The sequence below is a fragment of the Enhydra lutris genome, unplaced genomic scaffold (assembly GCF_002288905.1).
Source record: "Enhydra lutris kenyoni isolate GAN:26980312 unplaced genomic scaffold, ASM228890v2 scaffoldscaffold31, whole genome shotgun sequence".
Classification (NCBI taxonomy): domain Eukaryota; kingdom Metazoa; phylum Chordata; class Mammalia; order Carnivora; family Mustelidae; genus Enhydra; species Enhydra lutris.
The window spans coordinates 17,823,450-17,848,006 of NW_019154115.1; the positions used below are offsets into that span (position 1 = coordinate 17,823,450).

Sequence of the window (24,557 nt, forward strand, 5' to 3'; positions counted from 1 at the left end):
CTGAATCTCCAGCAAGCAGCATAAAGTCTGGGGTCCTCCTGGGAACAGCCTATTCTGTGCTCTGGCTGAAAGGATGGATTTGCAAAAACATTCCCTCCAAAGCAAGTGTTCTGTAAATAGGATGGATATCTATACAACCTGGTTTGCCTGAGAGAGTCCTGGTTTATGCCTGTTGTGCGGAGTAATTATTTTAAGTGCTTCCTTTACTCATGAATGTGCCTAATTTAGATGACCAATTATATGATCACCCTATCAATAAATGTGGAATGGATTTATTAATGAGTGGAGAACAGTTTGTACTGAGAATCTAGGTGGGAAGAGCCGGTATGTAAAAATTTTCAAAAATTCAACAGCTGGCTGCTGTATCTCCTTCCTGCCCCAGGAGCGCTTGACTCTCTTGTAGACAGGAGTTTGCACAAACCAGATGCTCAATAACCTTTATTGCACAATTAAGTTGAAAAATGTTAACATATCCCTACATTAAGAAAACCTAGATGTGGGGTTCCTGGGTGGCTGAGTGGGTTAAGCCTCTTCCTTGAGCTCAGGTCATGATCTCAGGGTCCTGGGATCGAGCCCCACATCGGGCTCTCTGCTCAGCAGGGAGCCTGCTTCCCTCTCTCTCTGTCTGCTTCTCTGTCTACTTGTGATCTCTCTCTCTCTCTCTGTCAAATAAATAAATAAAATCTTAAAAAGAAAACCTAGATGTAAACCATGAATTTATAGTACAGATTCATGTGACAGAGATGATTAAATATTATGTATATTTACTACTTTATGAGAACTGGATGGTAAATTTAGAGAGCTGACTTTACTGCTTACTGAAAATCAGAAATGTAGATTAAATACTGCTGAAATGATAGCTTAATCAATGGGGACATATGATCTAAAAAATTTCAGAGATGCACTTTTTTAAAAGAAACTATTCAGTAGGGGTATGTCTCTATACACACACACATACACACTAATTACTAGTTAGTTGTATTTGCTTTTAGGGAAAGAGAAAATCTCCTTGAGTTTCACATTATAAATAAAAGTTTTATTTAAAGCTCTTTTTGTTATTCAAATAGAAAAAGTGGTTTTAACTACTGTTAAACAAAAAATGGGAAGTGAAGTAATTCATCTTTTGACAATAATCTTCCTTCCTTTCCCTCCAACAGTGTCATCTTCTTTGATAGTCAAGGTAATTCCTTGTAAATAAGGCTTTTAATAAATTACAAATATGTAGTAGGTTCTTATCCATCTACTTCCTAACTACTTAATGCACTGTTGCATAGCAACAATTTTTTTTCCCTGTTTCTTCTTTATTGGAAGTCTGAGAGTCTGAAATCTGCATTGCCTTGGCTGAGGTTGGGAATCTTTCTGGTAACAGGGGTGCAGATACCCATTGTAGAAATCAGTAGCTGTTAGTGTTTTCTTGAGCATCACTGATCGAACACCAATCCAGCCATCCTAAGGGCAAAAGACAAACAGTAAACAGGGGATGGTGGCAAAACTGGAGGTAAATTTTAGCTAATACAACTTTTAGCCTGAAAACAAACCCGCAAATCTTTACCAAATGCCTAGCTGCAGATAGCACTGCACTAAGTAACATATATGATTCTTTGACTCTAAACTTACTATCGAGTGATAACAAATGTACAGACCTGTATAAATTAAACCTATTTAAATATAAAGGGGGCAGAATAAAGAAGTGTGTCATCTTGGCATGGTACTTCACAGTTTTCAGAATATGTCCACGTATCTTACTATGACTGGTCATCAAAAATATAACTGCTCTAAAAGTAGGCAGATCCAATATCATCCCCAGCGGAAACTGATTTAAGAGAAAACTGATGCCCAGGGAAGTGCGCGATTTGTCCAAGGCGACATAACTCGTGGGATTTAAACTCACATGTTCAGACAACCCCAGCTCCTTCTATGACAGCAAACTGAAGGTTTGCAGGACAGACCTATAAAGACCCAGACAACAGCAAACATATCCACCCTACGCCATTCGAGAATAAGCAAGATAAAGAGAGGCTGATGGGGGAGCTGTGGATCTACAGTCTGTGTAGGTCAGATCACCCTATCATACATTGTGAACTTGGCCTCTTGAGCAGGAAACGTGGCACATCGATACCATATGAAGGAAAATACCAGGAAATCGAAGAAATGTGGAACGTCTCTCAGGCCATAAAATCATAACATAATAATGGTTCGAAAGTCATTTTAAATAGGTTAAGAAATCTCCTCTTTAACCACTATTGAACAGTAAAAGCAAGTAAGATACCTGCACTGTAGTAGTTCAGCTAGATACTCTACTATGGCTATCTTCTGTGATCACCATATGAACAAGGTGAGTTGCTAGTTAAATAAGACTTGTTAGTTACTAACAAGAACTTGTTAATTAAATTGGACTGCTGAGAATATACAAGTTTCTTTTAAAAGAGCACTAAACTTGGGGCGCCTGGGTGGCTCAGTGGGTTAAAGCCTCTGCCTTCGGCTCAGGTCATGATCCCAGGGTCCTGGGATCGAACCTCACATCGGGCTCTCTGCTCGGCAGGGAGCCTGCTTCTCTGTCTCTCTCTCTGCCTGCCTCTGCCTACTTGTGATCTCTGTCTGTCAAATAAATAAATAAAATCTTTAAAAATAAATAAATAAATAAATAAATAAATAAAAGAGCACTAAACTTACTGAATCTTCTTTCAGTAATAATGCCTTGGTAAGACTTCATCACTTTCAAAAATTATACTAGCAACTCTTACTATTTCTTAAGAAAAATTAAACTGTCCATTGGCTCACTCTGATGGATTAAACAGTTGAGTGAAGTCTTAACTAAAAATGATAAACCATAAACTCAGTAGAACAAGTATAATTTAAAGCTAAAGGCGAATGTACCTTGCAACAAACCAGCAGTATTTGTGACTGTTTGTGGTATACTACTGATCCTGGAGTAACAGGTTGTCCTCTTAATTTTGGATCTAAAGAATTGGGGGGAGGGGAGAAGGACATGAGAGAGAATAAATAATTATGCAACTTCATGGTGCTTAAAAATAAAAAAACATCCTAGAAGGGAATACTAATACCAGAGGGCATACCTGCTGACACCCTGACTCCGTAATCCAAACTTACAATGGAGCCATGGTGCTCTAGTGCATCTCAAACCCAAAGGGAAGCTTTCCATACACATAGGAACTTATCAGACCTTTACCCAGTCTCCCAAAGATCAACTGAAAAATGTCAAATTTAGAAGTTTTGACCATTTGAGGGAGATAACTAGCTACCAGTGGAGAGGTATACAGGAAGCTTACGATCCAAGCTGACCCTTCCATCCATGATCCAGCAAATCCCATTCTTAGATTCCTGAGGAACTCCCAACTCCCTCTGAGCTGGACCACCTCCCTCTGTGGCTCCCACTCCTTCAGTCCACCATATTGGGAGGGCACTAATGGGTCTTAGAATGGACTGTGTCACAAAATGCTACACCCTGGCCTAGGATTCTCCCTGAGTTGCCCAGGGATTTTCATTATGATATTCAGCAGAATGAAACTGACCAAGTCATTCTGCACTCCCTGAAAACCTTAGTGTAGGAAATCACAGAGCTTAAAATGGGATAGTAAGACTGCTTTGCCTACTTCCCACATTCTTAGGACGACCAATGAAAAAATACATGAGAATGGACATTGCAAAGAGTAAGACAATAAATGAATGTAAAGCATTATCATTACTGAACTGACACAAACTAAAAGAATCCTTATTTTTAGTAAATGTGACCTATGGTAAAACAGTCACATTTTCAAATGGACTACAGTGAAAATGTTTTCCACATCAGCTATTCAAAAGTTAGTACCAGTGAGGACTGAACTATTAACTTCTACCAAATCCAGAAGTTTAACGGTATTATCCATCCAGAGAGTCTGCAACGGAATCTGCAAATAAAATTAAAGAAGGTATGATAATGGAATACACTCAACCCCCAAATCCTTTTCAACTACTATTTTGCATTAATCTGGTCTGACTCTCCCAGTTACAGAAGAATTGGTAACTGAGTCTCTAAATCTTATGATACAGTACATAGCTGTGTACCCTCTACAACAGTCTCCAAGACTGATAAGACCTTAAACACTATTTTAAAAACCAATGTTTATATCTTTATTGATATTTCTAATTTAAATTTATGTTCATTGTAAGAAATGCAAGCATTACAGCAATTATATTTTAAAAACTTAGAAAGTAGGCGTGCCTGGCTGGCTCAGTTGGAAGAGCTTGTAACTCCTGAACTCAGGGTTTTGAGTCCGAGTCCCATGTTGGGTGTAAAGATACTTAAATTAATAAAACTTAAAAAAAATTTTTTTTAATTTAGAAATTATTCTATACTCTCAACACCAGAAGTAACCACTGTTAACAATTTGATTGGTATATCCTTTATTTCTTTCCTGCAAATATTACAAAAATCTAGAACATACTCTTACAAGGAAGTTTTTTACCTGACACTGAAGCACGGGCAACTTTCATCAGCGTATGCATGTCTATTTCCTCTCTATCTGTGGCACAGTACTCCCATCATGACTATATCATAATTTATGCAACCAATACCTTTATGATGGACATTTCAATTATTTTCAATTTCTTGCTACTATTAATAGCAATTCTTCCCAGTATATGGACTTTTAATCTTGGGTATAGTAATTTTTTTCCTGTGCATAAGTTTTATTTTTATGAAGTAATATTAGCCAGTTTTTTCTCTCATGGCTCCAGTAATTCACATCATGCTTAAAAAGGGTTACCCTTACACTTTAAGATTATTAAATATTATAAAATTATTCAACAGTGCTTTTCCCTTAGTTCTTTGTGGTTTCACATCTTTGCATTTAAATGCTTGATCCATTTTTCTTTTTTTGATCATTATTTTGACTTTGAAAGTCAGGATTTGAGGGCCTCAGGATTTGGTTACCCTCTAATGGCTAACCAGTTCAGTTGTCCCAACCCTATTTACTGGACAATCCATCTCACCCTGCCCCACAATGTGAAGTGACACTTTCGTCACATTTTGATTTCAGACTAATAAAAATTAACATGTAGCGGGAAATAAGTTCTCTCAAATTTCTGAAGTAAATACATGTATCTTCAGACTGTAGCTCAATCCTCTATTTCACAGACAAGGAAAGTGAGGCCCAGAGAAATGTAGCTATTTTCCCAAGTTTAGACACAGCTAGAGCCTAGGACCAGAATCTAGGTTTTCTCATTCTCAGCTCAATGCTCTCTTTATCACCTCCCCTAAAGAGGTCATTTAATTTTCAGAAGAGTTAGATTGTTTCAAAGATTTCAAAATCATATGTTTGCATGGATTTAATTCACAAGGCTTAGCTCCTTTGATCTTGGCAGCTGTGGACATGGTGATTAACCCTGTTTTAGAGGTAAAAAAGCAGAAACCCAGAGAAAATAGCGGGTTTTGCTCTTGGTTAGTAAATGGCAGCTCTAGGAATCAAATTTCACCTTCTGGTTCGTAAGTGCTCATTCTGTTATGGCCCAAGCTTTTTCTTGATGGAGAGGAAAGGTGAACTGCAAAAGATAACGATCATTATATGGTAATGGAACTGTGTTTAACTTTTTTAAGACTTTATTTTTGAAACTTTTTTTTTTTTTTTTAGAGATTTTATTTATTTGACAGAGACACAGTGAGAGAGGGAACACAAGCAGAGGGAGTGGGAAAGGGAGAAGAAGGCTTCCCAAGGAGCAGGGAGCCTGATGTGGGGCAGGAACCCAGGACCCTGGGATCATGACCTGAGCCAAAGGCAGACGCCGAATGACTAAGCCACCCAGGTGCCCCAAGATTTTATTTTTAAGTAATCTCTATACCCAACGTGGGGCTTGAACTCACAACCCCAAGATCAAGAGTTACACACTCTACCAACTGAACCAAACAGCAACTTTAACTTTTAAGGAACTGTCAAACAATTTTTTCATAGCTGCTGTACCAGTTTACATTCCCACCCCAGAAATGTATGAGAGTTCCAAATTTCTCCACATCCCTGTCAACACTTGTTATTGCCTGTTTTGTCTTTTTAAAGATTTTATTTATTTGACAGAGATCACAAGTAGGCAGAGAGGCAGGCTCCCTGCTGAGCAGAGAGCCCCATGCTCATGACCTGAGCTGAAGGCAGAGGCTTAATCCACTGAGACGCCCAGGTGTGCCTATTGCCTGTTTTTTTAAATTTATAACAATCCTAGTGGGTGTGAAGTGGTATCTCTGTACAGTTTTGATCTGCATTTCCCTAATGACTAATGAAAATGACATCTTTTCATGTGTTTAGTGGCTATTTATAGATCTTCTTGGAAGAAGTTATCTATTTAGAAGCTTTGCCCATTTTCTAATCACGTTTGTCTTTTTGTTGTACAGTTGGAAGAGATCCTTATATAGATACTGGACTATTATCAGATACATGATTTGCAAATATTTTCTTCCACTCTATAGGTTGTCTCTTTGTATTCTTCATAGTGTTCTTTGAAGTCCCAACAGTTGTTAATTTTCATGTCTAATTTCTCCATTTTTAGTTTGGATGCTTAGGCTGTAGGCAACATATCTAAGAACCACTGCCTAATTCAAGGTCATGAAGATTTACTCTTAAGTTTTCTTCCAAGAGTCTCATCATTTTAGCTCTTATATTTAGGTCTCTGATCCATTAGGAGTTTGTGAGGTAGGAATCCAAATTCATTTCTTTTTTATTGTGGATACCCAACTGTCCAAGCACCATGTGTTAAAAAGATTATTCTTTCCCCATCAAACTATATTGGTACCACTATCAAAAATCGATTGACAATAAACATGAAGGTTTATTTCTCGGCTCTCAATTCTATTCCATTGAAAAACAGGTCTATCCTTATGTCAGTATCCCACTGTCTTCATTACTGTAACTTTGTAGTAAATTTTGAAATTAGGAAAGGTGAGTTCTTTAACTTTGTCCTTCTTTTTCAAGATTTTTTGGCAATTCTGGGTCTCTTGGGATGCCATATGAATTTCAGGATCAGCTTGTCAATTTCTGCGAAGACATCAACTGGGATTTTTATAGGAATTGTGTGAATCTGTGGATCAATTTGGGGAACAGTGCCATCTTAACAATATTAAGTCTTCCAACCCAAGAACAACAAGGTCCTTCCATTTACTTACATCTTCTTTACTGCTTATTAACTCTAAGGTTTCTTTTAGATTCTTGATGATTTTCTATATATAAGATCATGTCATCTGCACATGGAGTTTTACTTACTCCTTTGCAGTCTGATTCTGTATTGTTTCTTTTTTCTTGCCTAATAGCCCTAGCTAGAACCTCCAGCACAATGCTAAATAGAAGTGGTGAGAGTGGACATCTTTGTCTTGTTCCTGATCTTAGGTGGAAAGCTTTCAGGCTTTCACCATTAAATATGATGTTAGCTGTGGGTTTTTGTCAGGTTGAGGAAGTTCCCTTCTTAGTCTGTTGTACATTTTTATCATGAAAGGGTGTTGGATTTTGTCAAGTGCTTTTTCTGCATCTATTGAGTAAATTCTGTGGCTTTTGCCCTTTATTATATGGTATATTACATGGGTTGTTTCTGTATGTTGATTCAACCTTGCATTCCTCATATAAATCCTACTTGGTCATAGTATACAATCCTTTTTTATATGTTGTTTAATTTAGTTTGCTAATTCTGCTGAGAATTTTCACTGCTATATTCATTAAGGATATGGATTTTGGCTTTCTTTTCTTGTGAAGTCTTTATCTTGTTTAGCCTACCTTAGGTTTTGTACTAGCTGCTCCCTTGCCTAGAATGCCATTTTCCTAATCGCAGCATGATTCATGGCTCCATACTGTCTTTCAGATCTAAACTTAAATGTCAGTTTAGACGTGCCTTTTCCATCTACCGAATCTAAAATAACCTTCAGTTAGTCTATCACATTTTCCTCTTTTAATTTTCACCAAAGAACTTATCACACTATCTGATTTTTTATTTATTTGCTTATTTGTTTCTGTTTTCTCACATCTTCTTTATCTCTGGTACCTAATACAATGCCTGACACATAGTCAGCTTTCAAAAAATATTTTGTTTAGGGACATCTGGGTGGCTCAGTCAGTTAAGCATCTGTCTTCGGCTCAGGTCATGATCCTAGGGTCCAGGGATTAGTCCAGCATCAGGCTCCTTGCTCAGCAGGGAGCCTACTTCTCCCTCTGCCTGCTGCTCCCCCTGCTTGTGCTTTCTCTGTCTCTCTGACAAATAAAATCTTTAAAAAAAATTGTTTAATGAATGCATGAATAATAGCAGATAACATTTAATGAGTACCTACTCCAGATACTATACTAGATGCTTTATAAACATTATATCAGCCCTAATTACCAGATGAACAAACTAAAGCTCAGAGGTTAAATAATAAGTGGCAGAGACAAGGTGGAGCCCAGCTCTGCCTGGCTCTAAAGTCCATGTTCCTTTCCTTATGCCTTCTGTTGCGGTGGGGAAAGTACTGGGTTTGAAGTCAGACAGATCTGGTTCAAAACCTGCCTCTCACTAACTGGCAATGGTTGAGCAATATTCAGTGCCATCCATTCTTTACTTTAAGCCTCAATTTCATCAACTTAAAATCAGATGATACCCACACATAAGGCCGTGATCCTCACTGAAGAACTTGGCATGCTAGAAGTATTCAGTGGCAGGTCTCCATCTTAATCAATGTTAATAACAGGTGGCCCAGGAGTGCCTGGGTGGCTTAGTGGGTTAAAGCCTCTGCCTTCAGCTCAGGTCATGATCCCAGGGTCCTGGGATGAAGCCCTGCAATGGGCTCTCTGCTCAGCAGGGAGCCTGCTTCCCCCTCTCTCTCCGCCTACTTGTGATCTCTGTCTGTCAAATAAATAAATAAAATCTTTGAAGAAAAAGACATAAATAAAATAAAATAAAATAAAATAACAGGTGGCTCATTAAAAACCCCACACTTGGTAGGCCCCAAGTTCAAACAACACAAGAGGCTACCAAAATGAAGGGGGAAAAACCTGATACATTTGTCAAAGAACTAAGAATTTAACTCGGGTCTTTTAATAAGTATTTTTTTTAATTTTTAAAAAAGATTTTAAGTAATCTCTACACCCTCAATGTGGGGCTTGAACTTACAACCCAGAGATCAAGATATATATGCTCCACCAAATGAGCCAGCCAGGCACCCCACATATTTTAATAAGTATGTAATAAATACTGTAAGTATAAATAAAGAACTATTTAATAAAAAAGTTACAGTTTCAACTCCACTTTGTGCACCATCTGTAGAAATTGAAGATTTAAGAATTCAGTTGTAAAAAACTGGCTATAGGCAGAAAGACATACTGGGAAAAGCATTGGATTAGATGTTAGAAGATTTAGATTCATTATTTTGTGATGGGGCACCCTGAAGTTCATATATATATATATATATATATATATATATATATATACACACACACACACACACACACACACACACACACACATACATACACACACACACACATATATACACATATATATGAATATATATTCAAAAGTCCTTTGCGAATTTTAAGGTCCATATAAAAATTTGAAGTTTAAAGAATATTTAAAAAATGAATTTCATACACACACAAGAATTTTTGAAAGCAAGGACTCGAACATATTTGTACACCAATGTTCACAGCAGCATTATTCACAACAGCCAAAAGTGGGAAACAACCCAAACCTCTGCTGACTGATGAAGGGATAAACAAAATGTGGCATACACATACAACAGAATGTTTTCCTTAAAGAGGAATGACATTCTGATACATGGTACAGCATGGATGAACCTTAAGGACGTGATGCTAAATAAGCCAGACACGAAAGGACAAATATGATTCCACTTATATGAGGTGCCTAGAATAAGCAAATTCTAAGAGACAGGAAGTATATAGTGGTTACCAGTGACTGTGGGAAGGGGAGATGGGGGAATTAGTGTTCAGTAGGTACAGAGTTTCAGTCTGGGATGATTAGAAAGTTCTGGAGATGGATGGTGGCAATGGTTGCACAATGATATGCTACTGATTTATACACTTAAATCACGAATGCTACTGATTTACATGCTTAAAAATTGTTAAAATGGTTTATGTTATATATCTTTTATCAGATTAAAAGTTTTAAGAATAAAATGAATTTCAGGATTCTTTAGGTTTAGTTTGCAATTCATTCCTAAATAAAAGTATTCTGAAAATGAATCACATACACAGACAATTAGGTAAAACTGCAATCTGACTTCCAACTTACTATAGTTCCAATGGCACGATAAAGTCTGAATATCTGCTCTGAAGTTTGTTCCTCCCACTTTATACATCTGGTACCAGCAGAAATCTTAGGGGCTACAAGATAAAGCCAAGAGCAGGAATAAATATCAGGTTCTATGTCCATGAACTGATAACTATTTTTTTTTTTTTTTAAGAATTCCTTTAATTATTTGAGAGGGAGAAAGAGAGAGATAGAGAGAGCACATAAGCAGGGGAGAGGCAGAGGGAGAGGGAGAAGCAGGCTCTCGCTGAGTAGGGAGCCTGATGTGGGGCTCAATCTCAGGACCCTGGGATCATGACCGGAGCCGAAGGCAGCCGCTTAACAGACTGAGCGACCCCGGGTGCGCCTGAAATGGCAACTATTGATGCTGACTGAGAGAAGTGAACTTTTATTACTTTCTCAACTTTTGAGAATATTTGAAATTTTCCATAATTTGAGTATATTTGAAATTTTCCATAAAAGTAAAAATAAATCAATCACACAGATACGAAAGAAAACTGGGTGAATTTCTTTGTAACCTGGGAGCGGAAAAAGCCCTTCTAACAATGACTCAAAATCCAGAAGCAATTAAATGACAAATATGAATACATAAAAATAAGCTTTTAATAAAAATAAACTTTCGTATGGCAAAAAGAAAGGTCATAAATCGAGTCTAAAAACAAATGATGGGGGCACCTGGCTGGCTCAGTTGGTAGAGCACGTGACTCTCAATCTCAGGTTTTCAAGTTCGAGCCCCACATTGAGTGTAAAGATTACTTAAAAAAACAACAACACAACAACAACAACAAAACCTGAAAGTATTTGTAATTTTCATCACAATATTTTAGATCTATTTATAACAAATATTAGGTTTATAATTACAAGTTAATCTAAAAATATATATATATCTATGTAACATAATCTTAATATAATAATATCATATCCAGGACTACTTTATATCTATTATGTGGATTTATTTATATCTATCATATAAAGTACTCCTAAAAACTGAGAAGAAAAGACCAAAAATGTGATAGAAAAATGGGTACAAGATGTCTCTTCCTAGAAAAAATAAATGCAAGTAGTCTTTAAACATACAAAAAGATCCTCAACCTCACTCACAGGAGTAATGTAAATTAAAACTACTCCGGGATGCAATTTCTTATCTACTGGCTTTGGAAGTAACATAAGCTTCAAGTTATTTATTTATTTATTTATTTATTTATTTTTTTTGAAAGATTTTATTTATTTCATAGACAGAGATCACAAGTCAGACAGAGATCACAAGTAGGCAGAGGGGCAGGCAGAGAGAGAGGGGGAAGCAGGCTCCCCACCAAGCAGAGAGCCCGATGCGAGGCTTGATCCCAGGACCCAGGGATCATGACCCGAGCTGAAGGCAGAGGCTCTAACACACTGAGCCACACAGGCGCCACTAGCTTCAAGTTATTTATAATGGCATTCTTTGCAATAGCAAAAGTTTGGAAACAATCAAAATGTCCATCAATAGGGAATCTGTTGAATAAATTATGATACAGCCATATAAGTGAGAATTATACTGCCATAAAAAGGAACCTTCTTATTGACAGGAAAGGATTTCCAGGGTACAAGGTTAAGTAAAAAAACCAATCAACCAACCAAACAAACAAAAAAACCAAAAGTACAAAAGAGTATATATTTTATGCCACCTTTTGTGAAATAATAAAGGAAAAATCAATTTATTTATTTATTTAAAGATTTTATTTACTTATTTACCAGAGAGAGAGAGAGAGACCACAAGTAGGTAGAGCAGTAGGCAGAGGTAGAAGGAGAAGCGGGCTCCCCACTGAGCAGCGAGTCTGATGACGGACTCGATCCCAGGACCCTGAGATCATGACCTGAGCTGAAGGCAGACGCTTACCTGACTGAGCCACCCAGGTGCCTCAGGAAAAATCAATTTAAAAATACGTGGTATTTGCTTATTTTGATAAAAGGAAAACAACTGGACATCTAAATCAGAAATTCATAAAATAGTCACTCGAGGAGGAGCTAGGGATGGAAGTGAGACTTCTCTTGAGTATACTTTTTCAAATAGCTTAAATTTTTTAATCATAGAGATGGTTTATATGATTTAAAAATGAAATTTAATCATAAAGAGAAAAACAACTCTGAAAATTGAAAACAAACTAAAACAAATAAATCTAACTATGTGTCAAACTAGGTAATGAAATGGAAAAAATAATCATCATCTCCAGTAAGTTTTGGACATAGCACTCTGACTACACACTATTAGAAGGATATATTCTATGGACCAAAAAAACCTGCAGAGGAATATAAAATATTACTCAATAATTTTACTGTTTGTAATAACACTGGTGTTGTAATTCTGAAACTATTTTATGCCTACCAATTAAATAAATAGGTCAGTATTAACTTTTGAAAAGATATTCAGTTTAAAAGAAAATATAAGAAAAACCCTGAAATTCAAAATTTGAATCGGGGGTGCCTGTGTGGCTCAGTCAGTTGAGTGTCTGACCTTGATTTCAGCTCAGGTCATGATCTCAGAGTTGCCGGATTGAGCACCATATTGGGATCCACATTCAGCATGGAGTCTGCTTGTCCCTCTCCCTCTGCTCCTCCCCTTGATCTGTCAAATAAAATCTTAAATAAATAAATAAATGTGTGTGTGTGTGTGTGTATACACACACACATATATATTTGAATCAATAATGGTATGAACTCAAATATTATCTTTAAAATGTTAAAAAAATATAATGCCTTGGGGCGCCTGGGTGGCTCAGTGGGTTAAGCCGCTGCCTTTGGCTCAGGTCATGATCTCAGGGTCCTGGGATTGAGCCCCGCATCGGGCTCTTTGCTCAGCAAGGAGCCTGCTTCCTCCTCTCTCTCTGCCTGTCTCTCTGCCTACTTGTGATCACTGTCTGCCAAATAAATAAATAAAATCTTAAAAAAAAAAAAAAAAAAGATGAGTCTGGGCATCTTATAAAAGAAAGCAAGGAAGCACTTAAAAACTAGTTAAGGTTGTCAAAAGGATGCAGGACCCAACTTTAGGGGGCTCCCACTGGCTAAATTTGGGATGACTTGAACAGGACAAAGAATTATAGATGTAATTAACTGTAAAACACAGTAAGTGAAAATCCATGAGTCAAATCATAATTTTAAAAACTCAGTTGCCGGGGCCCCTGGGTGGCTCAGTGGGTTAAAGCCTCTGCCTTCGGCTCAGGTCATGATCCCAGAGTCCTGGGATCGAGCCCCGAATCGGGCTCTCTGCTTGGCAGGGAGCCTGCTGCCCCCTCTCTCTCTGCCTACTTGTGATCTCTGTCTGTCAAATAAATAAATAAAAAATCTTTAAAAACAAACAAACAAAAAAAACTTAGTTGCCACCATAATTGAAAGTGACTGTGGGCACTAATTTCTTACTCTAAAAATTGGTAGAGAAAGAATTAAACATTGATCTTGCCATTTTAGAATGAACTAGGATTCATCTTCAATTAATGAGGAAAAGCTCTTCTTCATAGAATAATGCCAAATATTAAAGGTAAAAGGAATTGGAAAATCACCATTTCACAATCCCTAATGAAATAATTCATTCAGGGAAGAAGCACCAACCCATGCCAAAATCATTACATGAAAGGTTGTTAGAGAACAGGATTATTTGCATGGTGCCAAAGCATCACCCCACAGATTACCTGCCAACTGCAAAGGGAAAAACAAATCTTTACACTGGACTCAACCAAGTGGTCAAACTGAACTTCACCAACCTTGATGCAACCTGGTATTATCACTCACTGATGTGACATCCAAAGACTAGAGCAGAGAGAGGTGGCACTCTAACATATCCTTTTAAACAATTTTTTTTCTAAAGATTTTATTTTATTTGACAGAGAGAGAGATCACAAGCAGACAGAGAAGCAGGCAGAGAGAGAGAGGGGGAAGCAGGCTCCTCGCTGAGCAGAGAGCCTGATGCAGCGCTTGATCCCAGGACCCTGAGATCACGACCTGAGCTGAAGGCAGAGGCTTAACCCACTGAGCCAGCCACCCAGGCACCCTTAAACAATTTTAACTTCTGAATCACGTAAATGTTTTATATGTTCAAGAAATAAATCATAAATAAAAATAAAAAGCAATCCTTAAAATTAAAAACAAACTGAAACAAGTACCACTGGAACACAACAACATCTATGAAATATTCTTTCCAAAAACGTCAAGCCTAAGTCTAACCAAGCCTTTAGAATTTCCAATGCAGAAGAAATATGAAGTCTAGAAAAATAAGTTAAACAACACTGGAAGGAAACAGACAACTAGCCTATTATCTTTAAAAAGTCAATGACATGGGGACGTCTGGGTGGCTCAGATGGTTGTATGACTGCTTTTGGCTCAGGTCATGATCCCGGAGTCCCGGGATCGAATCCCACATCAGGCTCCCACCTCCACGGGGAGTCTGCTTCTCCCTCTGACCTTCTCCTCGCTCATGCCCTCTCTCACTGCCTCTCTCTCAAATAAATAAATAAAATCTTTAAAAAAAAAAAAAAAACTTAAAAAAAAAGTCAATGACATGGAGGGGGAAAAATAATGGAGGAATTAATCTAGATTAAAGAGATACACCAACAAATTATAATTACATACTACTCTGAAAAACTATCCAGCTAAAAAAATGTATTTTTAGACAATTAGGAACATTTATGTACTGGACATTAAATGCTATTACGGAACTATTCATTTCTCTTAAGAGATGCATGTTGAGGGATGCCTGGGTGGCTCCGTCGGTCAAGTGTCTGCCTTTGGCTTGGGTCATGATCTCAGGGTCCTGTGATCAAGTCCCACATTGGGTTCCTTGCTCAAGAGGGAGTCTGCTTCTCCCTCTGCCTGCTGCTCCCCCTGCTTGTGCTCTTTCTCTCTCTCTCCCTTTCCCTCTGACAAATAAATAAATAAAAATCTTAAAAAAAAAAAAAAAAGATGCATGTTCAAATATTTAGGAATGAAAGGTTATGATGCATACTTCCAAAGGATTAAGCAGAAATTTTAAAATATATACTAAATAAACACATACACATATATAGTGAAAGAAAATATGCTCAAATATTAAGAATTACTGAGTCTGGGTTAAACAGGTATTCATCATTTTTTTTAATCAAAGATTTATTAACTTATTTTAGAGAGAGTGCAGGAGGGGCAAAGGGAGAGGAAGAGAGAGTCTTAGGCTGACTTAGAGTCTTAGGCTGACTCCTCACTGAGCAGAGCCTGATATCAGGTTCAAGCTCATGACCCTGAGCCAAAACCACGAGTCGGATGCTTAACTGACTGCCACCCAGGTGCCCTGGTATTCATCATCATTTAACTTCTCTCTCTGGTACTTTTCAATACAAAGAATAGAGAAAACATTTCCAATCCTTCAAGAGACTACATGTTAAGAGGAAAATGGAGACTATAACTTGCCATTCTTTGGAAAGAGACATACAAGTGGGCACTCACTCTTTAGTCAAAATCAAGGGCAATGTCCCATTGAAGTCAGAGCGTTCAGGTGCTATCATGACAGACAAAAACCCCGTGGAGGAGTTTGGGGTCTCTGTAACCTTCACTTACCATATGTCACTCCCTCAGTTGGCTGCTGTCTTCCATTGCTCAAACTCTCAGGCAAATTTTTCAAAACTGAAATAAGCTGGAAAAAAAAAAGGGGTGGGGGGAGAACAACATATTCAAGATGAAAAGAACAAAAGCAGAAATACATTACAATTCAGTACATGACATTACCGAAAGCTTTGAAGGAGCTGTGTGGCAAGGTAGGGCAGGAAACTGCCTGAGGCCATGACCACACAGGGCTCCTCAATGGAGTCTAGATGGAGATGGTGCTCTCTCCGAGGACAGAGCAATGAAGTGCTTCCAGAGAATGCCGAGTTCTACCAGCTATGCAAGCTTTTCTTGTCAGAACAGTGTGTGCTCAGGAATCCACACTCTGAGCCCTAGGAGGGAAGGCAATGGAGCCTCAAAGAAGAATGTACTCTGGAGTCACACAGTCCTGGGATCAAATCCCAATTCCACCACCTACTCTTGTGACATTGTGGAAAAGTTCTTTGACCGTGTGGCCTTCAGCGGATGACAGTATCAGCTGCCTCAAAGGTTGGTTGGGAAAGTAAGAAAATAAGTCTAAGGAGGATCCAGAATAGTCCCAGCACACGAGCCAGTCCTTAAAAAACGAGCCACTATTGCAACACCATTTCTCTGGTGAGTGCCTGGATTAGGAAGCACCGTCTAGACGGTCGGGGAAAAACTATCCTCTACAGAAAATTAACTAGTTCAGATGAAAATCATTGATTTGGCCATGAAGCATTCACTCTGACCTACTGTATGCAGATTCGAGCTATACAAAGCCAGAGAGCTCATTTAGAGCGGGGGCATCAGCAGAACTCCAGTACTATGGAGGCGATGACCGCAGTGCAGGCACAGAAGGGAGAGGAATGCATGGTCACTGAGGGGAATGGCTGTTGGCCAGTCTGACAGGGGTGCCAGGTGAGTCTAGGAGCCGGAGGCTGAAACCGGGAAGGAGCTTCTAATGGCGTCAATGGAATGCGGGGGGCCACAGAAGCTCACGTGTTTCAGAAGAGTCTGTATTAAGTACCACTCTGTACATTTCCCAAAGACTCACATGAGAAATGCCAACCTTGATGTTAGGAAGCAGGGAGAGAAATTGGTTAAAAGAAACAAAAAAGCTGGGGCGCCTGGGTGGCTCAGTGGGTTAAGCCTCTGCCTTCGGCTCAGGTTATGATCTCAGGGTCCTGGGATCGAGGACTGCATCGGGCTCTCTGCTCAGCGGGGAGCCTGCTTCCCCCTCTCTTTCTGCCTGCTGCTCTGCCTACTTGTGATCTCTCTCTCTCTGTGTCAAATAAATAAATAAATACAATCTTAAAAAAAAAAGAAAGAAAGAAAGAAACAAACAAAAAGATGAAAATGACGCATCCCAGAAGTGTTCTTTGCATCACTGACAGTTAGGAGACCTAGGAAATGAAGCAGTGGGATATCAGAGAACCGTACCATGTTGGCCCCCAGTCTTGACAGCACTGCCTCCAGTTCCTTGGCAGTGCTCTTAGGTGGCACAGGAACCGTTTCCTGTTTGAGAATTGGGCCGACATCAAACCTACCAAAAATCAAAAGCAAATAACAACATTACTATTTCTTCCGATCAATAGGTTTATCTACGTGAGTGTTTACATACTGCAAGGATAGTTTAACCCTGGCTGTGGACTTGACTGGCAGCCATTAGCAAAAGAGAAACATCAGTTTGAAAGAAGGGAATGCAAAATCTGGCCTATACTCAGATTTTATATCTATTTTTCCTAAACGAAAAAAGTACAAAATTGAATATCAGGGATTTAATTGCAGTTGCAAATAATTCCACCTTTAGTAATTAAGAGTATTTAAAAAGTTTCTATTTATACAATGAAGACACAGAGCAAAAAATTTATTTTCCAAGGAAGTACCATTAAGAAATTCATAATGTGGGTGCCTGGGTGGCTCAATGGGTTAAGCCTCTGCCTTCAGCGCAGGTGATGATCTCAGAGTCCTGGGATTGAGCCCCGCATTGGGCTCTCTGCTCAGCAGGGAGCCTGCTTCCCACTCTCTCTCTGTCTGCCTCTCTGCCTACTTGTGATCTCTCTCTCTCTCTCTGTCAAATAAATAAATTTTTTAAAATCTTAAAAAAAAAAGAAATTCATAATTTCTTTCTACATATCTCTTCTCAAAGGACAAGAGTTTTGCCTAGATTATAATCATTGGTGATTATAAGTTGATACAAGTGTATATGCATTCCCACAGTCTTATATTTTACATCAAGCTCTGTAAATACTGGCTCTCAGCTTTTATTAGAAATATGCTTCATTTTAAATAACTTTGTGGTTGTTAATTCTATTTTCAACCTATAATAAAATGCTTACTATCAAAAATTACAAACATCCACAAAACAGTGTGAATAGTCTCTTGAATCCCCAAATAACATCATCCAGAGTTTAGAATTATTAAAGTTTTGCAATTCATTTCATCTGCCTTTCTTGTTTTCTCAAGTAAGTTAAAGCAAATCCCGGGTATGCAGTTGTTCTTCTGAAGCTGTGAATTATTTTCTATGGGGACATTAGGTGATAACAGATAGAGGCTTAATATAATCCTGTTTTAGACTATAGTAGGATTTAAAAAATTAAAAATGTTTAAGATAACTATATTACACATTGGCATACAATGTGGTCTTACTTCAGGTTCCAAAAATTTTTGACCATAGAAACCAAGGCCAGCAAAACCAAGATTCATTACAACTCGTATCCAAAAATCCATCTCTCATTTATACAATGTTTTTCACAGAAACCCAGCTATCAATAATACAATTTATTTCAGTTAACAAGGTAAACATTTCACAAGAACTTAAGGAGACACTATGTAACACCAAACCACATATAGTTTATGTCACAAACCAGGAAAAGACAGAAAGGGAAGGCACTGTGGAGTCAGAAGAATTAGCACCATCCATTCATCCACTTCCATGTCCTCTTCGAAAAGACTGACATCAACATTCAAAACCACAAAGTCTAGAGAAAAGAAAATATCTCCTACCTTTTAGGTTTAATTTGCATAATCGTCACTCCAGTAACTGTGTCTCCGTGAAGCACGGTGTGGATTATAGGGGCTGGACCACGCCACCTCGGGAGGCAACTGGGATGGACATTCAATATGCCACTGAGTCAGAAAAGGCAGAAATTGGTGAGCAAGTGGGCTTTACCATTTAGTTCCTGCTACCCAAATATGCGACTTTTTATCACTATACTTCCCCAGAAAGTTTGGACAACAAACTTGAATCTAGTCTTATACCACCTGTAAAGGGAGCCAGAGATTAAGTTTACTCTCTTACCATAAGAGATCAATGAAACTCAGTTAAAAACAGAACAAGAGGGGCACCTGGGTGGCTCAGATGGTTAAGCGTCTGCCTTTGGCTCAGGTCACGATCTCCAGGTCCTGGGATCGAGCCCCATGTTGGGCTCCCAGCTCAGCTAGGAGTCTGCTTTACCCTCTCCCTCTGCCTCTCCTCTGTTTGTGCTCTCTGTGTCTTCCAAATGAATAAATAATATTTTAAAAAATAAATAAAATCAAATAAAAACAGAACAAGAAAACTATTCACTGTCCCAAAGATGTTCCACAACAGTCTGTGATGTCTGGGAGTTTTTAAAGATTTTATTTTTAAAGTAATCTCCACACCCAGCATGGGGCTCAAACCCATAAACCCAAGATCGAGAATCACAAGCTCCACCAACTAAGCAAGCCAGGTGCCCTTGGGAGTTTTTAAATAAAAGCAAAAAATAGCTTTTATACTATAGGAGAAGCACTCAAACCCCCCTGTGCGTCTCATGGACAGTGTGAATATACAGTTTAGTCCAATTACCCTGTTTCATTTGGTCTGCATACAGAATGCCTAGAACAAGTTTCTTGAATCCCCATCCAACAATCTATTCATCTTTGCTCTTTATCCCAACACACCTAGTGCCCAGTGATGAGCAACTTCAATCATTTACTAGGTAAGCTGATGTTTGACGATGTCTCCACTGCAGGAATACGCACTCGGAAGTGCGTGTACACGAAAGTCTTAGATTCAAAATTCCACTGTTCAGCCCCATTTGATTCACCCAAGAAATATTTACTGAGCACAGTCCATGTGCTGGGGATACAAGCAACGCTGAACCAAAGGAGGAAAAATTCTGCCCTCAGCAAGCTTACATGCCAAGAGCAGGAGACAAACAACACAAAACTGTGTAAAAAGTTTGTCAGATGGTTCTAAGGGCTATGGAGGAAAATAAAGCAGAGAAGGGGTAGGAGTACTGGGTGGGAGATGACAGTTTTAACAGGGGTCACAGAAAGTTTTACCAATAAGAAGACACTTGAACAAAGACGTGAGGAGGTAAGGGAGTAAGCCATGCAGACATTCCAGGCAGAGGGAACAGTAAGTATCTTGAAGAAGGTAAGTGTTCAGCAAGTTCAAGGAACAGCAAAACTGCTAGTGTGGCTGGAGTGGAATGAACATGAGGAATAACATGAGGAGACGAAGCCAGAAAGCCAGGAGGGGACCAAACCCAGTAGGTAGGTCCTCACAGGCCCAGACTCTTGACGACTTCTGAGTGAGATGGAAAAACACCAGAGAATGCTGAGCACAGTGACATGATCCAACCTCTGCTTTAAATGGATCACTCTGGCTGCTGGGCTAGTAAAAGACTGAGAAGGCCAAGGACAGCAGACACTGGGGGTGGGGGGGGGGGTGGATAGAGGGAGGCGGTTACTGCAGAGCGATAGGTGAATTCTATCTAGAATTCAAAGGCAGAGCCAATAGGATTTCCTCATGGATTGGGTGTGTGGTGTGAGAGAAGGAATCACCAGTCCCTGAAAGGTTTCAGTCTGAACACCCAGAAGAGTGGAGTTGCCATTGACGGAGATGAAGACTTGGGGAGGAGGAGCTGTTGGGCAAAAGTTCAGGAATGTAGTTTAGGACATCTTATATGTAAGGTGCCTATCAGACACTAGGTATCAGTGGCCTGGAGTTCAGGGAGAGATGTGAACTGGAGGGACACATCTGGGAACTGCCAGCATCTACATGGAATTTAAATGAGGGTGGGTGAGAGACCCCAGAGATCAAGAGCATCACACATTTCAACAATTCATGACACTAACAAAATTTTTTATCTTAAGAGAAAACAGTAAAGAAAGCAGAATTAGAATTCAAATCATTGCACTTTAGATTCCAGGTCCGTATACATTTTTTTTTTTAAGATTATTTATTTACTTATTTGACAGAGATCACAGGTAGGCAGAGAGGCAGGCAGAGAGAGAGAGAGAGAGGAGGAAGCAGGCTCCTCGCTGAGCAGAAAGCCCGATGTGGGGCTCGATCCCAGGAAACTGGGATCATGACCTGAGCCGAAGGCAGAGGCTTTAACCCACTGAGCCACCCAGGCGCCCCGTTCCAGGTCCGTATATAAAGACCAAAAGCCTCCTATACTGTATCTCCTTTAAAAACAAGAACAAAAACAAAAACTCACTAGGGAAATTTAAGAATAAGAGCCTCACTCAAAAGTCGGCCAAATGAAGCTACCACTCCGACATCATACTCTCCAGATCCCACATCTGGCCACTCATACACTGGAAGCTGAGACTGGACAGCATATTGCTTCACTGGTAGTCCTTTTGGGGATGGGGAGGGCACTGTGACCACCTCCAATTTTTCGATTAACTCTTCCTCTTTGTTTTCCCTAAGTTGGAAAGATTGGAAGAAATTGTGAGTGTTAAGACAATGACTCAAAGTTAAACTACTTCACATACTTCCATAGTACTTCTATAGTTAAATTCATGAAACATTTAAGGGTAAATGCTTAAAACTAGTACAACTGAGAGACTGAGTTTTTGTTTTTTATTTAATTTTAATTATTTGTAATTTAAAGAGCCATATGTGGCTAATGACTACTGTTTGGATAGCAGGGTTCTAGAAATTTCCTGTGCATACAAAAACATATACAGTATAGATATTTTACACAAATAGGGTATTATATATACTGCTCTGCATTTTGTTTTTCCCTCTTAACAACACTGTATTACTATTACGTGAGTCTTTTTTAAAAAACGGGTTAAATATACATTTGCTTGTATATCCAACAAACATTTCTAGAATAAGAAACTGAAAACAGTGGCTGTCTCTGAAGAGAGGAAGTGGAAATGGGAGACAGAGGTGGAGGGAACTGACTTTTCACTGTATATCCTTTGAACCTTTTTTTAAAAATATTTTATTTATTTATTTGACAGAAATCACAAGTAGGCAGAGAGGCAAGCAGAGAGAGAGAGGAGGAAGCAGGCTCCCCACCGAGCAGAGAGCCCGATGCGGGGCTCGATCCCAGGACCCTGGGATCATGACCTGAGCCGGAGGCAGAGGCTTTAACCCACTGAGCCACCCAGGAGCCCCTCCTTTGAACCTTTTGAATTTTATACCACAATCATGTGTTAGCCAAACAATAAATACTTTTATTAACCTTTAAAGATTTTATTTGGAGAGAGAGAGACAGAGAAAGGGCACATGTGGGGCAAACAGGGAGCAGGGGCACAGGACAGAGGGAGAAGCAGAATTCCTGCTGAGCAGGGAGAACGACGTGGGGCTCGATCCCAGGACCCTGAGATCATGACCTGAACCAAAGGCAGCCACTTAACCGAATGAGCCCCCCAGGCACCCCTCGATCCAATAAATACATTAAAAAAAACAAAAGATATCCCATGGACATCATTCCACGGCAGTACATGTAGTACTACATCTTTCTTTTTACCTGCTGCATTGTAGTCCAGTGCCCAGGGGTGTTAGTCTATTTACCAGGTATTGCATCATGTGTTGAGGAGTTAGGAGAAAAGGAGTATATAGGAGGCCCTAAAGACAGAGCACATGAGTAATGGACCCGCCAAGCGAAGCACCAGCAGAAAGGTCGGGACACGTGCCATGAGATTCTGGAGACAATCTAGAGAAAGCAGTGTGTGGAGAGTACATCATGAGGATGTGCAAAAGGAACGTGTGAAGGGACTGTTTCAGGGTGTGCGCGCAGAGCAGAGTGGTGGAGGGAGGAATATGATACGAGGGGATTAATGGGGTTGTCAGTAGGAGGGGCTGCTGTGAAGAATCTGCAGGGAAAATGTTTATAGCAGCAATGTCCACAACAGCCAAACTATGGAAAGAGCTAAGATGTCCATCAACAGATGAATGGATAAAGATGTGGTATATAAATACAATGGAACATAATGCTGCCATCAAATATTATGTTGCCATTTGCAACGACGTGAATGGAACTAGAGGGTAGTAGGCTGAGCAAAATAAGTCAATTAGAGAAAGACAATTATCATATGATCTCACTGATATGAGGAATTTGAGAAACAAGACAGAGGATCATAGGGGAAGAGAGGGAAAAAATGAAACAAGAGGAAACCAGAGAAGAAGACAAACCATAAGAGACTCTTAATCTCAGGAAACAAACTGAGGGATGCTGGAGGGGAGCGGGTGGGAGGGATGGGGTGGCTGGGTGATGGACATTGGGGATAGTATATGCTGTGGCAACTGCTGTGAACTGTGTAAGACTGATGATTCACAGACCTGTACCCCTGAAATAAATAATACATTATAGGTTAATAGTAAAAAATAAAAAAAATAAAAGAATCTGTAGGGAAGACTTGATGGAGATGACAAGTAGTGTTGGGGGTGCATCAGGAAAAAAGGCTGTGGGAAAATAACAAATGGAGGCTGAGGGAAGGCAGGCAGAGCAGTACAGTTGGGTCCAGCCACCATAGATAATGGACTTTCAGAACAGGCTGGATTTCAGTTTTTTTCCCCCAGTAAAAGGCATTTATTAAATTGTAGAAATACTAAATGTATACCTAAGAGTTGTGATTTATAAATTTATTCACCTGAAAACAGTTGTTTTTGGACTGTGTCCTCATTTCAGCCCCAGAAAACAGGGTCCCGTTGTATACAGGGAGGAGATGAGGAGCGGAGAAGTGAAACATGGGTGTGCCTGTGCCTGGTAAGAAGCCCAAAGGATTGGAGGGTACAAATTAATGAACAGAAGGTAGATGGAGGAAGTGGAAAGGGCAGGACTTCAAGTCAGACAAAGACCCCGGCAAGGCCCGACATGCTCAGATGATGACCTTGGGCAATCGCTTAACCTCTCTGAACTCCGGTTTCCTCACACACAAATTGGGCACGGAGGTGCGGGCAGAGGACAGAGGAGATGTGTGCAAAGCTACTAGCGCCGGCTTGGCACCACGCGGCGCCCGGCAGCGCTTGGAGAACCGAGAGACAGCCGGGAGCGGGAGTGTAGACAGGAGGGACCAGGCGCGCCCCGTGCACCTTTCGGGCGCCCGGAGACGCGGGGATCTGCGCCCAGACCGGAGACGCCGGGTTCTGGGCCCAGACATTTCCGACCCTGCTGCCTTCCCTGCGAGGAGTGCAAACCCTCGTGGCCGGCTGCAGAGGGTCGGCATCAGCGCCTTCGGCAGCCGGGCCCCCCAAGCCCCGGCCCCGGTACCTGGCGGCGTGCAACGACCGCAGCGCCTCTCGGGCGAACTGGTCCGTGCCGAAGAAGAGCACCCGCCAGGGCGGCTTCTCGCGGACTCGGACGCCCCGGCCATCCTCCCCGCCAGGGGACCCTCCAAGCCCTGCCAGCGCTCGCCACTGGGGGCTCGGCCTACCGCCGGGACAGCCACACACGGGCCAGGGCCCCCAGCAGCGCTGGACTAGCACCCTCATCACCTCCGGGGACGGCCTATCCTGC

General features: G+C 40.1%; 1 protein-coding gene across 2 annotated transcripts; it reads right to left on the bottom strand.

The window, feature by feature from the left end:
* Positions 1-1,014: 1,014 nt before the first annotated feature.
* LOC111153333 (mitochondrial methionyl-tRNA formyltransferase) lies at positions 1,015-24,557 on the bottom strand. Of its 2 annotated transcripts, XM_022512306.1 has the most exons (9): positions 24,312-24,557; positions 21,300-21,509; positions 18,835-18,957; positions 17,269-17,371; positions 15,823-15,898; positions 10,249-10,340; positions 3,830-3,908; positions 2,878-2,960; positions 1,015-1,449 (listed from the first exon to the last, which is right to left on the bottom strand). In XM_022512306.1, exons 1-9 carry the CDS (start codon positions 24,530-24,532, stop codon positions 1,252-1,254), a joined length of 1,185 nt encoding a protein of 394 aa, XP_022368014.1. In that variant the 5' UTR covers positions 24,533-24,557; the 3' UTR covers positions 1,015-1,251. The 2 variants fall into 2 exon arrangements, with proteins under 2 accessions (XP_022368014.1, XP_022368015.1); XM_022512307.1 differs by lacking the exon at positions 21,300-21,509 and having other exon boundaries at positions 24,312-24,535.

Bases quoted from the DNA above. Each gene is read 5' to 3' on its own strand.
- LOC111153333 (XM_022512306.1), bottom strand. From the start codon at position 24,532: ATGAGGGTGCTAGTCCAGCGCTGCTGGGGGCCCTGGCCCGTGTGTGGC. The intron at 15,899-17,268 runs GTACGGTTCTCT...TTTTTTTTCCAG, and splicing joins CAAGACTGGGGGCCAACATG to CTTATTTCAGTTTTGAAAAA. The intron at 1,450-2,877 runs GTACATTCGCCT...TTTTGCCCTTAG, and splicing joins TACTGCTGGTTTGTTGCAAG to GATGGCTGGATTGGTGTTCG.